The sequence below is a fragment of the Macrobrachium rosenbergii genome, chromosome 23 (genome assembly GCF_040412425.1).
Source record: "Macrobrachium rosenbergii isolate ZJJX-2024 chromosome 23, ASM4041242v1, whole genome shotgun sequence".
Lineage (NCBI taxonomy): Eukaryota > Metazoa > Arthropoda > Malacostraca > Decapoda > Palaemonidae > Macrobrachium > Macrobrachium rosenbergii.
In genome coordinates, this window is record NC_089763.1 from 45,111,969 (window position 1) to 45,127,264 (window position 15,296).

The 15,296-nt window shown below is 38.0% G+C and overlaps 1 protein-coding gene across 1 annotated transcript; it reads left to right on the plus strand.

The window, feature by feature from the left end:
• The first annotated feature begins 1,572 nt into the window (after positions 1-1,572).
• LOC136851110 (17S U2 SnRNP complex component HTATSF1-like) lies at positions 1,573-8,867 on the plus strand. The gene is made up of 3 exons (XM_067125081.1): positions 1,573-1,591; positions 7,305-7,486; positions 8,649-8,867. The coding sequence occupies exons 1-3, from the start codon at positions 1,573-1,575 to the stop codon at positions 8,865-8,867; spliced, it is 420 nt and encodes a 139-aa protein (XP_066981182.1).
• Positions 8,868-15,296: the final 6,429 nt, after the last annotated feature.

Genomic DNA, 15,296 nt, shown 5'->3' on the forward strand with positions numbered 1-15,296 from the left:
TATATATATATATGTATATATATATATATATATATATATATATATATATATATATATATAGATTTAATGTTGAGATTTAAATGAGCTTAAAGTGACTCAGGTGCATTAAGTGCAAATGCAGGCAGCTATACAACTCATTACACTTACCTACCATTCCTTTTTCATCGAATATATTTATAATGAATGTCAGGATGTTTTAGCAAGAGGGAAGTTTACGATACAGTTCATTTCTAGAGCAAATTATTTATCAGAATATGTTTCGTTTATTTTTTGCTTTGTTGAAATGCACGGAAGTTTGTTAACATGTTAAATTATATAAAACCCTGTAGGGGTGTAAACCTGGAATCGCAAGATATATGAGTCTCTGGTAACTCATAGGTCCGGTTAAAATATCTTTTTGACAAATGGTTCGTACTCAACATATGTTTGTTTCATAGTTAAAATAGTTAAGTGCACATTTAGCAGTTAAAAGAAATTGCTTTTCCTTCTGAACTCTAGAATGAAAGCTGGTGTATTATATAAAAATTAAAGGTTAAATGGGTCGCTAGAAGTGTATGGAAAAAATGGACAACAGTTTAGTAAATATTTGTATAAGTTATCAAATGAGAAGAGATAAATGTCTGAATAACAAGCGGGAAGAGTAAAACTCTCTTCCTGTCCTCAGCACAGATTGGGTCTGCGTCAGTTTGACGAAGAGTAGCACATAATATCTTGAAGCTGTGAGAGTCTTGATTCATCCGGCAGACTTTGGCATTATTATCTAATAACCTTGATTTAAAAAAAATCTTCAGTGCTGCTGTATGCTTATACATCACTTTAATACCATGACTGATTCGTGAAGATGTAAGTGCGCTATACTGATGTACAGTACACATATTTATTACCCACAGGTTTCATTCCTAACAATTAATATTTGACCCTAGTCGAGTACACGATGAATGCTTTATTTGTGTAATTACAATTTAAGACTAAATTAAATTTTCACGTCTGTTCTTGAAGTGGCGCCAGACCTAAAGACGTCCCCTTCTTCTGTTTATTCTAGGATGGACGGGAGGGTACAGAGGCTCACCTGCGTTCCGTAGGACACCACGATCTGGACCGTCCCTTACTGCTCGGCAGCGATCAGCAAGGGCCGGAAAATGTAGGCCTTCCACTGACAGAGTCAGTGTACGGTGTCAGTAACTTGATAACCGGAAAGATCGACGAAGAGTCTGTTGGTTCCCCCGTGCTTGCTCAAGGAGAGCCTAAGAGTCACTACCAGAAGGGAACTTCGAACGCGACTCAGATATCTGGTTTGAGAGACTCGAGAAAGGGTGAATTCAGTCAGACAGTTTCCTCAGATCTCGACGTTTTCGGAACTTCAGAATCCAGCGACGACATCATTTTCGAAGGGTCGACGTTGGGAGACAGTTCTCAAGAGCTGTCGGTTTTGGGTGCGAATCCCCTTTCGTCAGTTGCAGGGTCTTCGTCCCAGCAAGCATCCGCAGGAGCGGGTGAACCTGCAGACGAGCGCTTACCCGGGTCAGACTACGCAGCAACTGACCAGCAGCAGTGGAAGCAGCTTTTGGGGCTATGACTCCAGCACCAGCAGGTACGTCTGTCAGTGGTGTGGCAGGAATTTCGACAGGATCTCCAACCTCAAGCGCCACGTGCTGCTTCACTCGGGGATCAAGCCTTTCAAATGCCTCTACTGCAACTATCGTGCAACACAGAAGGCCAATGTCGTGCAACATGTCGCGAGCAGACACCGGGACGAGATGAGAGCCCTTCTGAACAACAACATCAATGTCAACGACATGCTTGTGCCCACTCCTGGAATGAAGAGCTGAATCAGGTGCTGGAAAAATAGTCATTAGTTCAAAAGGATAGATAATAAGAAGTACTGTCGATGTCTAATGTCACGAGAAAATTGCTACAAGTGATGCGGGGGTGCTCTTACTATGTCAAGTTTTTTTTATTTATATATTTTGGTGCTATATCACAGCAGTTATATTATGTATAATCATACAGACTTTATTTTTCACAAAAGTCAAATCCATTGGCCATAAATGGTTCACTTATTTATAAACTTATATATTTTAATTCTTTCCCTGACTTTATTATTTAGATTTTATTGTTTTGTTGTGTGTAGATTTTATTTAATGAGAGCGACAGTCCTTAAATTTGAAATTATTTTCTTAGAGGATCATAAATGATGAAACATTTCCTTTTCCTGATCTCAGCTGTATTTGTGGTCTGTGTTCATCAGATGTCGTCAGTTGTCTTTTAGGTGTAGGATATATGTTAAAAAATCAAGTTTAAGATTTTTTATATCCTTTCACAACCACAGAGAGAGAGAGAGAGAGAGAGAGAGAGAGAGAGAGAGAGAGAGAGAGAGAGAGAGAGAGAGAGAGAGAGAGAGCAGTCAGACAATCAAAATACACATCTTTTACTGTAAAGACTTGAAACTTAACAATCTAGTGCCTGTACCTAGCCCAGGCCAGGTAGAATTAGGAGAAGACGGAAACAGAGAGAGAATTCTAAACATGGGCGGCAGAAGAGGAGAAACAGTCAGCGAGTCGAACAATCCCAAAAGCTTTGGACATTCCAGCGGTCTCGCAAGCTTCGTCTTGATTAGGCAAGGCCTTTTCAAACCCCAGGATTAACCCCGTCAAACACGAAGGTCTTATATAACAAAATTGAATCTCTGCAAGACGACACCAACTCTATGAAATATAACCTTATGACATAACCGAAAATCGATTTACCATAACTGGAATTCTAATGGCGACCTTTGTAGGGGGTTAGCGCCGTCAGTGCACCTCACGCTCGTTGCATTATAGGCATTACTTGAGGTTCATTATAGCGTCCCTTCGGCCCTAGCTGCAACCCTCTTCAATCCTTTTACCGTACCTCCGTTCATATTCTCTCTCATCTTCCTTTCCAACCTCTCACAACAATTGATTCATAGTGCAACTGCAAGGTTTTTCTCCTGTTACACCTTTCAAACTTTTTTACTGTCAACTTCCATTTCAGCGCTGAATGACTTCAGAGGTCCCACCAGCGCGGCATTTGGCCTAAATCCTGTATTCTATTCTTCTAACCTAATGACGACAGAAATTCTTTGGAACGTGAGAGTAATTCCTGACGCAGTTGTAATCTTACATGGCAGCGGAAATTCTGTGTGGCATGGGTAAAAAATGGAAGCTCAAGGCTGAGAATGATAAGTATAAAGACTAAAATCTCATGGTTAACTATAAAATATTTGATGTCGTGCAGGATCTTAGGGAGAGACTGTAATCAAGTAGAACCAGCCAGAAAAAAAGCTATTAGAATCATTCTTAAGAGCAGATAGTTAGCATATTAAGGGCATTATTCCAAAATGACTCTCGAAAAGAAATAGAAAGGTTTAAGCCATGTTTTTTTTAAGCCATGCTGTAGTACAGAAGTGTTTTCACTACACAGCCTAATCATAAGGGAGTGCCACAACCTCTGCATAAGTTAAAAGTCATGTACTTATCAACACTTTCATCACCAAGGGGCAGATATTACACACACACACACACACACACACATATATATATATATATATATATATATATTAATGTACTTATGTAAATAGTATATATAATTTTTGTATGCCATACGTCAATGAAATGTAGAATATGCGTGTACCGTATTTGTGGTCTGAATACGTAAAGTCGGACAGACGTCATCAGTTGCTCGGCTTGAAGAAATTCCTCTTTTTAGTTTTCTGTAAAAGAAAACTATTGTGCCGGCTTTGTCTGTCCGTCCGCACTTTTTCTCTCCGAATATTTCTGTCCACCCTCAGACCTTAAAAACTACTGAGGCTAGAGGACTGCAAATTGGTATGTTGATCATCCACCGTCTAGTCATCAAACATACCAAATTGCAGCCCTCTAGCCTCAGCAGTTTTTATTTTATTTAAGGTTAAAGTTCGCCATAATTGTGCTTCTGGCAAAGATATAGGATAGGCCACCACCGCAGCTCACAGCACTATACCGAGACCACTGACAGATAGATCCATTTTCGGTGGCTTTGATTTTTTCGGCTTGGCGGCTGTACAGAAAACTCGAATGCCACGAAGAAACTTGGGCGCATTTTTTACTTTTTTTTTTTGTCTGCTTTCCCTTCCTCCCTTCATTTATGAGATTTATCAGAAAACGAGAAAATAGCGCCAAAAGGCGTTACCACTTTCTTGCTAACATCACAATCCATCATTCTGTTTGCAGCATGAACGCGCTCTGATTTTTTCACCATATTGAATTTTTTACTTAATTCTGTGATCATCCGTTTTGTCGTATTATTTACACTGGATAGGCAAATACGTCAGGTACCGTTATTGTGTCCAACCAAAAACCTGCTGTTGACTAGGTATGTCAGTCAGGCTATACACAAAAGCAAATGAAGCTCTTGCTGAGGAGTAACCCAATGGTCTTCACGAAAGCTTGAGCGAATATGCTTTTAAGATGATCATTAAATTTTTAATGTATCGCATGTACTTAAATCTTCAAGTGACTCGAAAGATAAGCAAGTGGGTGCAGTTCACGTTTTTTTGGGGGGTTGGGCCGCATTTTTCTCAATTACTGCTGTGTCCTTCAACCGATAATTTTCTTTGTTCTTTGCCGGTTAATCTGCATCAACAACTCGCCCCCAGTCCCCAGTTACTGAAGCTGAAAATAACGTCATTAAAGCTGGTCAGTTCGGTCCACGGATTCGGCTTTTTATAGTAGTACGCTTTTCCTAGATGTGTCTTTTTTTATATGAACATGGCCGTGTGTGTGTGTGTGTGAGATTATAAGTAGGCTATGTATGTGTGTATGCACGATATTAATTTTGGGTCAGTTTTTGTTTACGGGACACTATTGCATACATATGAATGTGAAAAAGAAAATAGACGAGCGAATAACTAAGTCTAGCTCTTTGTTACAGGCGCCCATGGCAGACTTAGATAATTACGTTCTTTAGGAATAAAATATTCATCTGTTTTAATTATGTGCAATTTCATTTTGCGTTTTCTACAGTCCCTGAATCATATGATGTATTTTCACCAGTAAATTTTACAGGAAAATACTGGCTTGGGAAGGATATTTCCACTTTGTACGTACCCCTACTTGAAGCAGAAAGTGTATAAGCAGTAGTGAAATCTGCCTTATCAGTTTATGTATCATAAGAGTTAAAATTTGACTGTATAATATATGCATTGAGCTCCCGAACAGCTCTAATAAAACGCGGCTAGGACTTTCAAAATCTAGGGGTCGTTCACATCAAGGTGCCTAGATTAATCTACAGACCTTGGTTTGCACCACAGTAAAATATGTTGTTAACACACATTGGCTACTTATCACATACATATCACGAGCAGGTTGAAAGCAAGTCAACGACCGCATGTGACGAAAGAGCTGGTTAACCGACATTTACCCTGGTTAGGACTACCGATAAGTCGTTGTCCTGGATACAACCTTTTCGTGATGTGTGCGATATGTTACCGGCGCGTGTTCATGACGTCTTCCTGCGGTGTTGACGCAGACTGGAGACAGAAGACTTGCTGAAGAATTAGGAGAGTAAGGGGGAAATTACATAGCAGTAAATACTTCATTTGAAAAGAGGAGTGACCCACTTGTTATTAATATGTACAATTAAACAGGTAAATTTATAAGGTTTATGGTATTAACCTGGATATTTTGTTTTAATCTTTTGCTAAATAGTACTGATTCGCTGAAGTCGAATATTATATTAACTTTGTAATTTTTTGAAATGTGTTATGTTGCAAGCTCTGTTAATATATGTACTTCAAAAAACATGAGTTTTTGTCCGTGTAAATTCTTCCGTGCATATTGTGTAGTTCTATATTTAGTATACCGGCAGTATTGTATATGCATATTTTTGTTATACATAATCCTTTACACCACAGAGTGTGTATCTGTAAACTGGCTTTGTCAAGAAATATTCGGTGTCTTACTGAAAAGTAACCGGAATGTCATAGGAAACAAGTCCTGTACCTGTATTCAAGTGGACTATGTAGGATACCATGTGTATTCTTTTACCGTCTTGTCTTCCTTGTACTCTTCTGCGAAGGGAAAGCGATAGATATTTGTTACTACTACTACTACTACTACTACTACTACTACTACTACTACTACTACTGTTGTTGCAATTGGTTAGCATGCTCCCACGGCCCCTGCCAAGAGCATTACAAGGCTCAAATTTCACTCAGCAGTAATTACAAGGCTCAAATTTCACGAATCAAAATTTTTCTTCATGTAATCTAATGCATGCAAATGGGCCCTATCTCATTTAGGCATTTCTATGTTGCCCCCCCCCCCAGAAGACTAAATATAGCGGTGGCGGCGAGTTACCCAGGCCGTGGGTTATGAGATAGGCTGCACTTGCACAACAATCTGTTACTGTGGTAAGATAAGTATCATCTTCATTTTGTAGTTCGTGATAACATCTTTTCCTACTTGTTGTCTTTCTTGGTAGGATGACGACGCGTGATGGACTTCTTTTATGCTTAACTTTTCATTCTATTTGTGTGTCGTCCTGTTGCTTGTTTGTATTCGCTCTCTCTCTCTCTCTCTCTCTCTCTCTCTCTCTCTCTCTCTCTCTCTCTCTCTCACTGTATATATATACATTATATATACAATATATATATATATAATATATATATATATATAATTATATATATATATATATATATATATATATATATATATATATATATATAATTATTATTATTATTATATTAACTGTACAGTAGCTGTAAGTACAAAAATTAGGTATAATAACGTTACGAGGCCTCTGTAAATATAGTGTGATGTAAGTTCAAATTTAGCTTAGGCATTTGTTCCAATAAACTTTTAAAAATCCTCAGCATTTCTTTTTTAGGCAGAATGAAACTTGCTAAAGTTTCAACTAAAAAAAATACCGTTTCTTAAACTATTTTTTTTTATTAAACAATAACTTATGGAGATGAACGTTTGTTTAAGTACATGGGGGAGGATGATGGAAATGACTGTTTGTTTAAAGGATATGAAGATAGATTATGGAAATGACTGTTTTTTTCAAAGGATATGGAGAAGGATTATGGAATTGACTGTTTCAAGGATATGGGGAAGGATGATGGCAATGACCGTTTGTTTAAAGAATATGGAGAAGGATGGTGGAAATGACCGTTTGCTTAAGGATATGGAGAAAGATGATGGAAATAACCGCTTGTTTAAGGATATGGAGAAGGATGATGGAAACCACTGTTTGTTTAAAGGCTATGGAAAAAGATGATGGAAATGACCATTTGTTTAAAGATGTGGAGAAGGATGATGGAAATGACAGTATGTTTAAGGATATGGAGAAGGATGATGGAAATGACTTTAAGGATATAGAAAAGAATGATGGAAATGAACGTTTGCTTAAGGATATGGAGAAAGAGGATGGAAATGACCGTATGTTTAAGGAAATGGAGAAGGGTGATGGAAATGACGGTTTGGTTAGGGATATGGAGAAGGATTATGGAAATGACTGTTTGTTTAAGGATATGGAGAAGGATTATGGAAATGACCATTTGTTTAAGGATATGGCGAAGGATGATGGAAATGACTGTTTGTTTACAGAATATGGAGAAGGATGATGGAAAGACCGTTTGTTTAAGGATGGGGAGAAAGATGATGGAAATGAATGTTTGTTTAAGGATATGGAGAAGGATGATGGAAATGACTTTTTGTTTAAGGATAAGGAGAAGGATGATGGAAATGACCATATGTTTAAGGATATGGAGAAGGATGATGGATAAGACTGTTTGTTTAAGGATATGGCGAGGGAAATGATCGTTCACTTAAAGGATATGAAGAAAGATGATGGAAATGACAGTTTAAGGGCATGGAAAAGGATTATGGAAATGACCATTTGTTTATGTTTAAAAAACATGGAGAAGGATTATGGAATTGACTGTTTGTTTAAAGGATATGGAGAAGGATGATGGATATGACCTTTTGTTTAAAGAATATGGAGAAGGATGGTGGAAATGACCGTTTGTTTAAAGAATATGGAGAAGGATGATGGAAATGACCGTTTGTTTAAAGAATATGGAGAAGGATGATGGAAATGACTGTTTGTTTACAGAATATGGAGAAGGATGATGAAATGACCGTTTATTTAAAGAATATGGAGAAGAATGATGGAAATGACCGTTTGTTTACAGAATATGGAGAAGGATGGTGGAAATTACTTTTGCCTCAGGAAATGGAGAAGGATGACGGAAATGACCGTTTGTTTAAGGATATGGGGAAGAATGACGGATAAGACCGTTTGTTTAAGGATATGGAGAAGAATGATGGAAATGCCTGTTTGTTTAAGGATATGGAAAAGGCTGATGGAAATGACCGTTTGTTTAAAGATATGGAAAAGGATTATGGAAATGACCGTTTGTTGAAGGATATGGAGAAGGATGGTGGAAATAAGCGTTTGTTTAAAAATGACCATATGTTTAAAGGATATGGAGAAGGATGATGTAAATGACTGTTTGTTCAAAGGTTATTGAGGAGGATGATGGAAATGGCCATTTGTTTAATGGATATGGAGAAGTATGATGAAAATGAACGTTTGTTTAAAGTATATGTCGAAAGATGATGGAAATGACCATTCTTTTAAAGGACGTGGAGAAGGATGATGGAAATGACCGTTTGTTTAAGAAAATGGAGAATAATGATGGAAATGACTATTTGTTTAAGGATATGGAGAAGAATGATGGAAATGACCGTATGTTTAAGGTTATGGAGAATGGTGATGGATATGACCATTTGTTTAAGGATATGGAGAAGGATAATGGAAATGACTGTTTGTTTAAGGGTATGGAGAAGAATTATGGATAAGATCGTTTGTTTATGGATATGGAGAAGGATGATGGAAATGACTTCTTTAAGGACATGGAGAAGGATGATGGAAATTAATGTTTGTTTAAGGGATATGGAGAGGGATGATGGATAAGACCGTTTGTTTAAGGATATGGAGAATGATGATGGAAATGACTATTTGTTTAAGGATATGGAGAAGGATGATGGAAATGACAGTTTGTTTAAAGGATATGGAGACGGATGATGGAAATGACCATTTGTTTAATGATATGTAGAAGGATGATGAAAATGACTGTTTATTTAAGGATATGGAGAAGGGTTATGAAAATGACCATTTGTTTAAGGATATGGAGAAGGATGATGGAAATGACTGTTTAAGGGCATGGAAAAGGATGATGGAAATGACCGTTTGCTTAAGGATATGCAGAAAGATGATGGAAATGACCGTTTGTTTAAGGATGTGGAGAAGATGATGGAAACTGCTGTTTGTTTAAAGGCTAAGCAGAAAGATGATGGAAATGACTGTTTGTTTAAAGATATGGAGAAGGATGATGGAAACGACCGTATGTTTAAGGGTGATGAAAATGACCATTTGTTTAAAGATATGGAGAAGAATGATGGATAAGACTGTTAGTTTGAGGATATGGAGAAGAATGATGGAAATGACTCTTTGTTTAAGGATAGGGAGAAGGATGATTGAAATGATCGTTTGTTTAAGGATGTGGAGAATGATTATGGAAATGACCATATGTTTAAGTATATGGAGAAGGACGATGGATAAGACTGTTTGTTTAGGATATGGAGAAGGGTGATGGAAATGACCGCTTGTTTAAGGATATGGAGAAGGATGATAGAAATGACCATTCTTTTAAAGGATATGAAGAAGGACGTGGAAATAACCATTTGTTTAAGGACATTAAGAAGGATGATGGAAATGATGGTTTGTTTAAGGATATGGAGAATGATGATGGATAATACCGTTTGTGCAAGGATATGTAGAAGGATGATGGATAAGGCCGTTTGTTTAAGGATATGGAGAAGGGTGATGAAAATGACCGTTTGTTTATGTATTTGGAGAAGGATGATGGAAATGATCGTATGTTTAAAGATATGGAGAAGGATGATGAAAATGACTGTTTGTTTAAGGACATGGAGAAAGATGATGGAAATGACAGTTTGTTTAATGATATGGAGAAGGATAATGGAAATGGCCTTTTTTTTTGAAGGATATAGAGAAGGATGATGGATAAGACCGTTTGTTTAAGGATTATGGAGAAGGATGATGGATAAGACCGTTTGTTTAAAAGATATGGAAAAGGATGATGGAAATGACTGCTTGATTAAGGATTTGGAGAAGGATGATGGAAATGCTCGTTTGTTTAAGGATATGGAGAAGGATGATGAAAATGACCGTTTGTTTAAGGATATGGAGAAGGATGATGAAAATGACCGTTTGTTTAAGGATATGGGAAAGGATGGTGGAAATGACCATTTGTTGTTTAAGGATATGGAGAAGGATGATGGAAATGTCCGTTTGTTTAAAGGATATAGAGAAGGATGATGGATAAGACCGTTTGTTTAAGGATATGGAGAAAGATGATGGAAATGACCGTTTGTTTAAGGATATGGAGAAGGATGATGGAAATGACCGTTTAAGGATATTGAGAAGGATGATGGAAATGACCGTTTGTTGAATAATATTGAGAAGGATGATGAAAATGACCGTTTGTTTAAGGATATGGAGAAGGATGGTGGAAATGACCATTTGTTGTTTAAGGATATGGAGAAGGATGATGGAAATGTCCGTTTGTTTAAAGGATATAGAGAAGGATGATGGATGAGACGGTTTGTTTAAAGATATGGAGAAAGATGATGGAAATGACCGTTTGTTTAAGGATATGGAGAAGGATGATGAAAGTGACCGTTTGTTTAAGGATATGGACAATGATGATGGAAATGACTGTTTGTTTAAGGATATGGAAAAGGGCGATGGATAAGACCGTTTATTTAAAGGATATGGAGAAGGATGATGGAAATGACCGTTTGTTTAAGGATATGGAGAAGGATGATGGAAATGACCGTTTGTTTAAGGATATGGAGAAGGATTAGGGAAATGACCGTTTGTTTAAGGATATGAAGGATAATGAAAATGACCGTTTGTTTAAGGATATGAAGAAGGATGATGGAAATGACCGTTTGTTTAAGGATAAGGAGAAGGATGATGGAATGACGGCTTGTTTAAGGATATGGAGGAGGATGACGGAAATGTTTAAGGATATGGAGAAGGATGATGGAAATGACGGTTTGTTTAAAGTATATGGAGAATGGTGATGAGGATGTAGGATGCATGTAATGACTCCTTTTCAGGATGGTTCCCCTTAACGAAACATTGCCAAAGATACCTAGTGATTGATTAAGTTAGACTTTTGCTAGTAATGAGAAACAGGAATATCTTGAGTACTCCGCACCGGTAAAAATGATGGTAATGAAAAAGAGCGTCGAGAAGACAAGTCCCCCAACGCAGGGGCGTTTCGTACCGGTCTGAAGCTCGTTCCAAAAGTGATTCTGCGTATTGTGAAGAGGCACAGCATATAGCGACCCCGACTAGGGATTAAGCTAAAAGAGAAGAAGAAAGTGAATGACTTTGCATTACATGTTTTACCACTGATTTACTTGACGGTCACTTTGGGTTTCCCGGCTCTGAATGTCATTCTTAACCCCAGTGCCTGACCTTTGGCCCTAAATAGAGGAATTCCGTGTAACCACTTGTTATCACATACTCAGTATAACACTCTTTCCTTTTAGAAGTCTCGTATCCTTCGGGATTAGAAAAAAAAAACGTTCTGTTGACCTCATTGTCATCTTCACCGAAGGGTATATCAGTTAACTAATTAGCAAGTATGTTCTTTATTGAAGACATAAAAATACCTACCTAGCTCACTACATTTTATTTGAGTGTTGGATTTATGGGACGAAAATCAGTGACAGACACAGCAAAGCCTTTTTGACACATGCGTCTTATGTCTGCTCTGTCATTTGTATTTGTTGGCCCCGAAGCCATTAAATCCTTATACGTAACTTAAGCTTGTATTTTTGATTGAAGTCTTTATTCTTCATTCATGGATTAAAGCATTTTTGATATCAGTTTCTACCCTTCAATCATCTGTTTCAACTCTCAGTTGTCATATCTAATTTTCATTCATTGTCGGTCCAAGTCGTTACGCCTTATATTCATTCATTCATTCATTTATTCGAAAGAATCAAAGAAAGGACACTTAAGCGAAACATTGGCAAACTATGATGTTAGCCACTGTCCTTGGTATGGAAAAATTTATTACATTACCTGGCGGCTCCCGCTTGGGGTTGTGTCGTTAGCGAGCCTCACGTGGGGTATTGTTGCATTACTGAAGGTTGTTTATAGCGTCACGTGGGTGCCTGGCTGAACCTGTACCACTTTTTAGCCTTTTACTTGACCTCCATTACCGCTTCCTTTCTTTCATCTTACTGTCCAGCCATTCCAGCTCCCTTTTGTCACTGAATGTCTTCAGCGTTGAGTGGCTTAAAATGCCCAATGCTTAGCTTTGTAGCCTAATTTTCACAAATCAAATCAGGCTGCCTGCCATCTCTATTCGGTACCTAAGATGACCCCGCTACTACAGATAAGGAATAGAAGATGTGATTAATTCAGCAGGACATAAAGGAAAGGAACGATTAGTGATATAACCTTGCAGTCCTTTCTTCCGATGGTGATGGCGGGTATTAAAAAAAAAAAAAAAAACCAGGATGTCAACAGTTCTTCACCAGCTATCGAATCTTCACAGAAGACTGACCGATAATGTTAGCCCATTCTGAGATTTAATCTTTTTATTCTCGGCTTAGTCCCGTTTCCATACGGGGTCGAGATTTAATAAGGGAAAAAAGAGTAGGTGACTTGAAATAACAACTAATGATTTTACACAAAACATAAGGCGACCCACAGACGCCGATGAAGACAGCAACCTTTACAATCAGAGCCAGAGTGCCCACGTTATTTTTAAAAGCCAACCTCCGTGCAATGAAAAAGCTAACTTCTTCGTAGCTTAGTGGGTTTGTGGTAACGTCACTCTTTCTACGTGTATGGATTCGAATCCTTTAAGGAAAAGATAGATTTTTTTTCGTTTATTTCCTCTTCGAATTCAAGGCTTTCTCTAGTGAGCGTATTCAAAAGGTGTGAGTAAATCGAGAAGTTAACAGATCATGGTGACTACTTAAGAATGTATGGTACCTAAAGGTTTGTATCTAGTTACTTAGTGATAAATTTGTCACTGAAGGGGTTATTCACGCTTCAGGAATATTAAAAATTCTTAGTTAGCAGTTTAGCAGATTACATCTTACATGCACAAGGGTTTGCTCAAAATCTATAACAACGTCTTCTGTCACGTGTTATATTTGCAGTATTGGGAAGTTAGAATTACCTTTTGCTCTTATTCCTATGTTGTATATTGTAAGGAGAGTGGTGGTTAGAGACAAGTGCAGAATATTACAGATTACATTAACCACCAAAGTGAATAACAGTAAGGAACGAAATGAATAATGGAAAAGTCAAGATAAAGATCTTGGAAACATCGTTGGTAGCAACGGAACTGTATCCTCACGAGAGAGAGAGAGAGAACATTGTGGAATGTCTTATAAGGTAAAAGTAAGGATACGACGAAGGGAATATTAATGTACCGTAGCAACATTTCCTTGATCCAGTCCAGTCCTTACTGGTGCCATGTAAGCGAATGGTTAGTCAGGTTTAGGAGGTGACGCAAGGACATCCCGCCGTGCCGATACCGTGAAAATTGATCTAGGAAGATTCGCTGATCAGTAATTTTTAGCCTTTTGTATATAGATCACAAGATATTATTTCAGGCGATTCACTAACACTAACAGCTTCTACTGTATTGACTACTTGTGTTTATCAATTTTTTGTTGTTTCATTTAAATGTTGCGTGCAGGTGGTATTTGAGCTTTCATCGTGATGAAATTTGTATTTGACACTCAGTTCTGCTTTTAACGAGACGCAAATTAAGGTGATTTGCTACACTAAGCAGACAATGGGTACCTTGTCCCCAAGCAGCCACGTCACTGTTCCGCTATATTGCTTGGTTGCCCATATGGAAATGAGGAGAGTTGTATTACTCGGGGATTGCACTCGGGAATAGAGTGGTGGGAGAGATTTGTTCTATGGTTTCATTGTTGACAAAATGCCTTATACAGTAAAAGAATGAAAATTTCTGTTGGAATGTATCATAGAGGATTTTTGGTTATTTAAATAAAAAAAATTAATCAAGGTTTTTATCCAATACGAACGTCTTGGGAAGAATTCGGCAACATTGGTAGCTGTATTTTACAAATAGTTTGTCCTGTTAAAGGATCAGTTATAAATAAAAAAAAATGGGTAGAAAAATAAGAATTCCCTTCGATGCAGACGCATCACATTAGTGGCAATAGGTTTTCTCATGCTCCTCTTAGGTAAGATGACGCTTGTGGAGATTGACAGATGAATAGTTTAGACATTCGTAGGAGGTAGTGTCGTCAGTGTACCACAGACATTATTAAAGGTTGTTCCAACCACTACAGCTCCTTCCTTTCACTGTCTTAAGCGCTGAATGGTTGAAAATACCGCAGTATTTGGCTTTATAGCCTCATTCTCATAAATCAAATAGAACTATTTATATAAAAGGATATGCATTTGCCGAAGAGTTAGAGGAATTTATTTCTGGTGATTTCATTTCTCGCTATAATGTGGTTCGGATTCCACAATAAGCTGTAGGTCCCGTTGCTAAGTAACCAATGGTTCTTAGCCACGTAAAATAAGTCTAATCCTTTAGTGTTAATCAGCTCAGTGGTCTGGTAAAACTAAGGTATACTTTAACTTTTTTTTTGTATATGTGGGAAAAGAAGGCCCGGTGATAGAGCATTTAGTGAAACCGAATGCATGGTGATTTTGGCCTCAAACAAAGGAATTGTTTCATACATTCTTTGGCTTCGGCGCACTCTCACTCTCTTGAGAATCTTTGCTAAAAGAAGAACGGTGTCGGAAGGATCAAGCGACTGATAGCTAAATCAAACCAAGATATCGTTACAGCTTTGCCTACCGCCCCCTCCTTTCTTCTCCCCCTTCCCCCTTCTCCCCCCTTCCCCTTCTCCCCCTTTCCCTTTCCCCCTCCCTCCTCCCCACTCCCCACCCTTCCCTTCCCATGCTCCTCTTTGTGACCGATTCCATGTTGGATCAGACGTCATTAAGTTGTAAAAGAATATCCTGGATATGAAGAATAAATCTGAGATGGACGTGAACTCCTTTTAAATTTATGGGAGAAGACAGCTTTCCGATGACAGAATTTTGGGATGGTCCATCCTGGTGCTAGATTGTTAGCCCGTCAACTAAATCCATGACTTGGTTGGTCACTTGGCTGGGTTTTG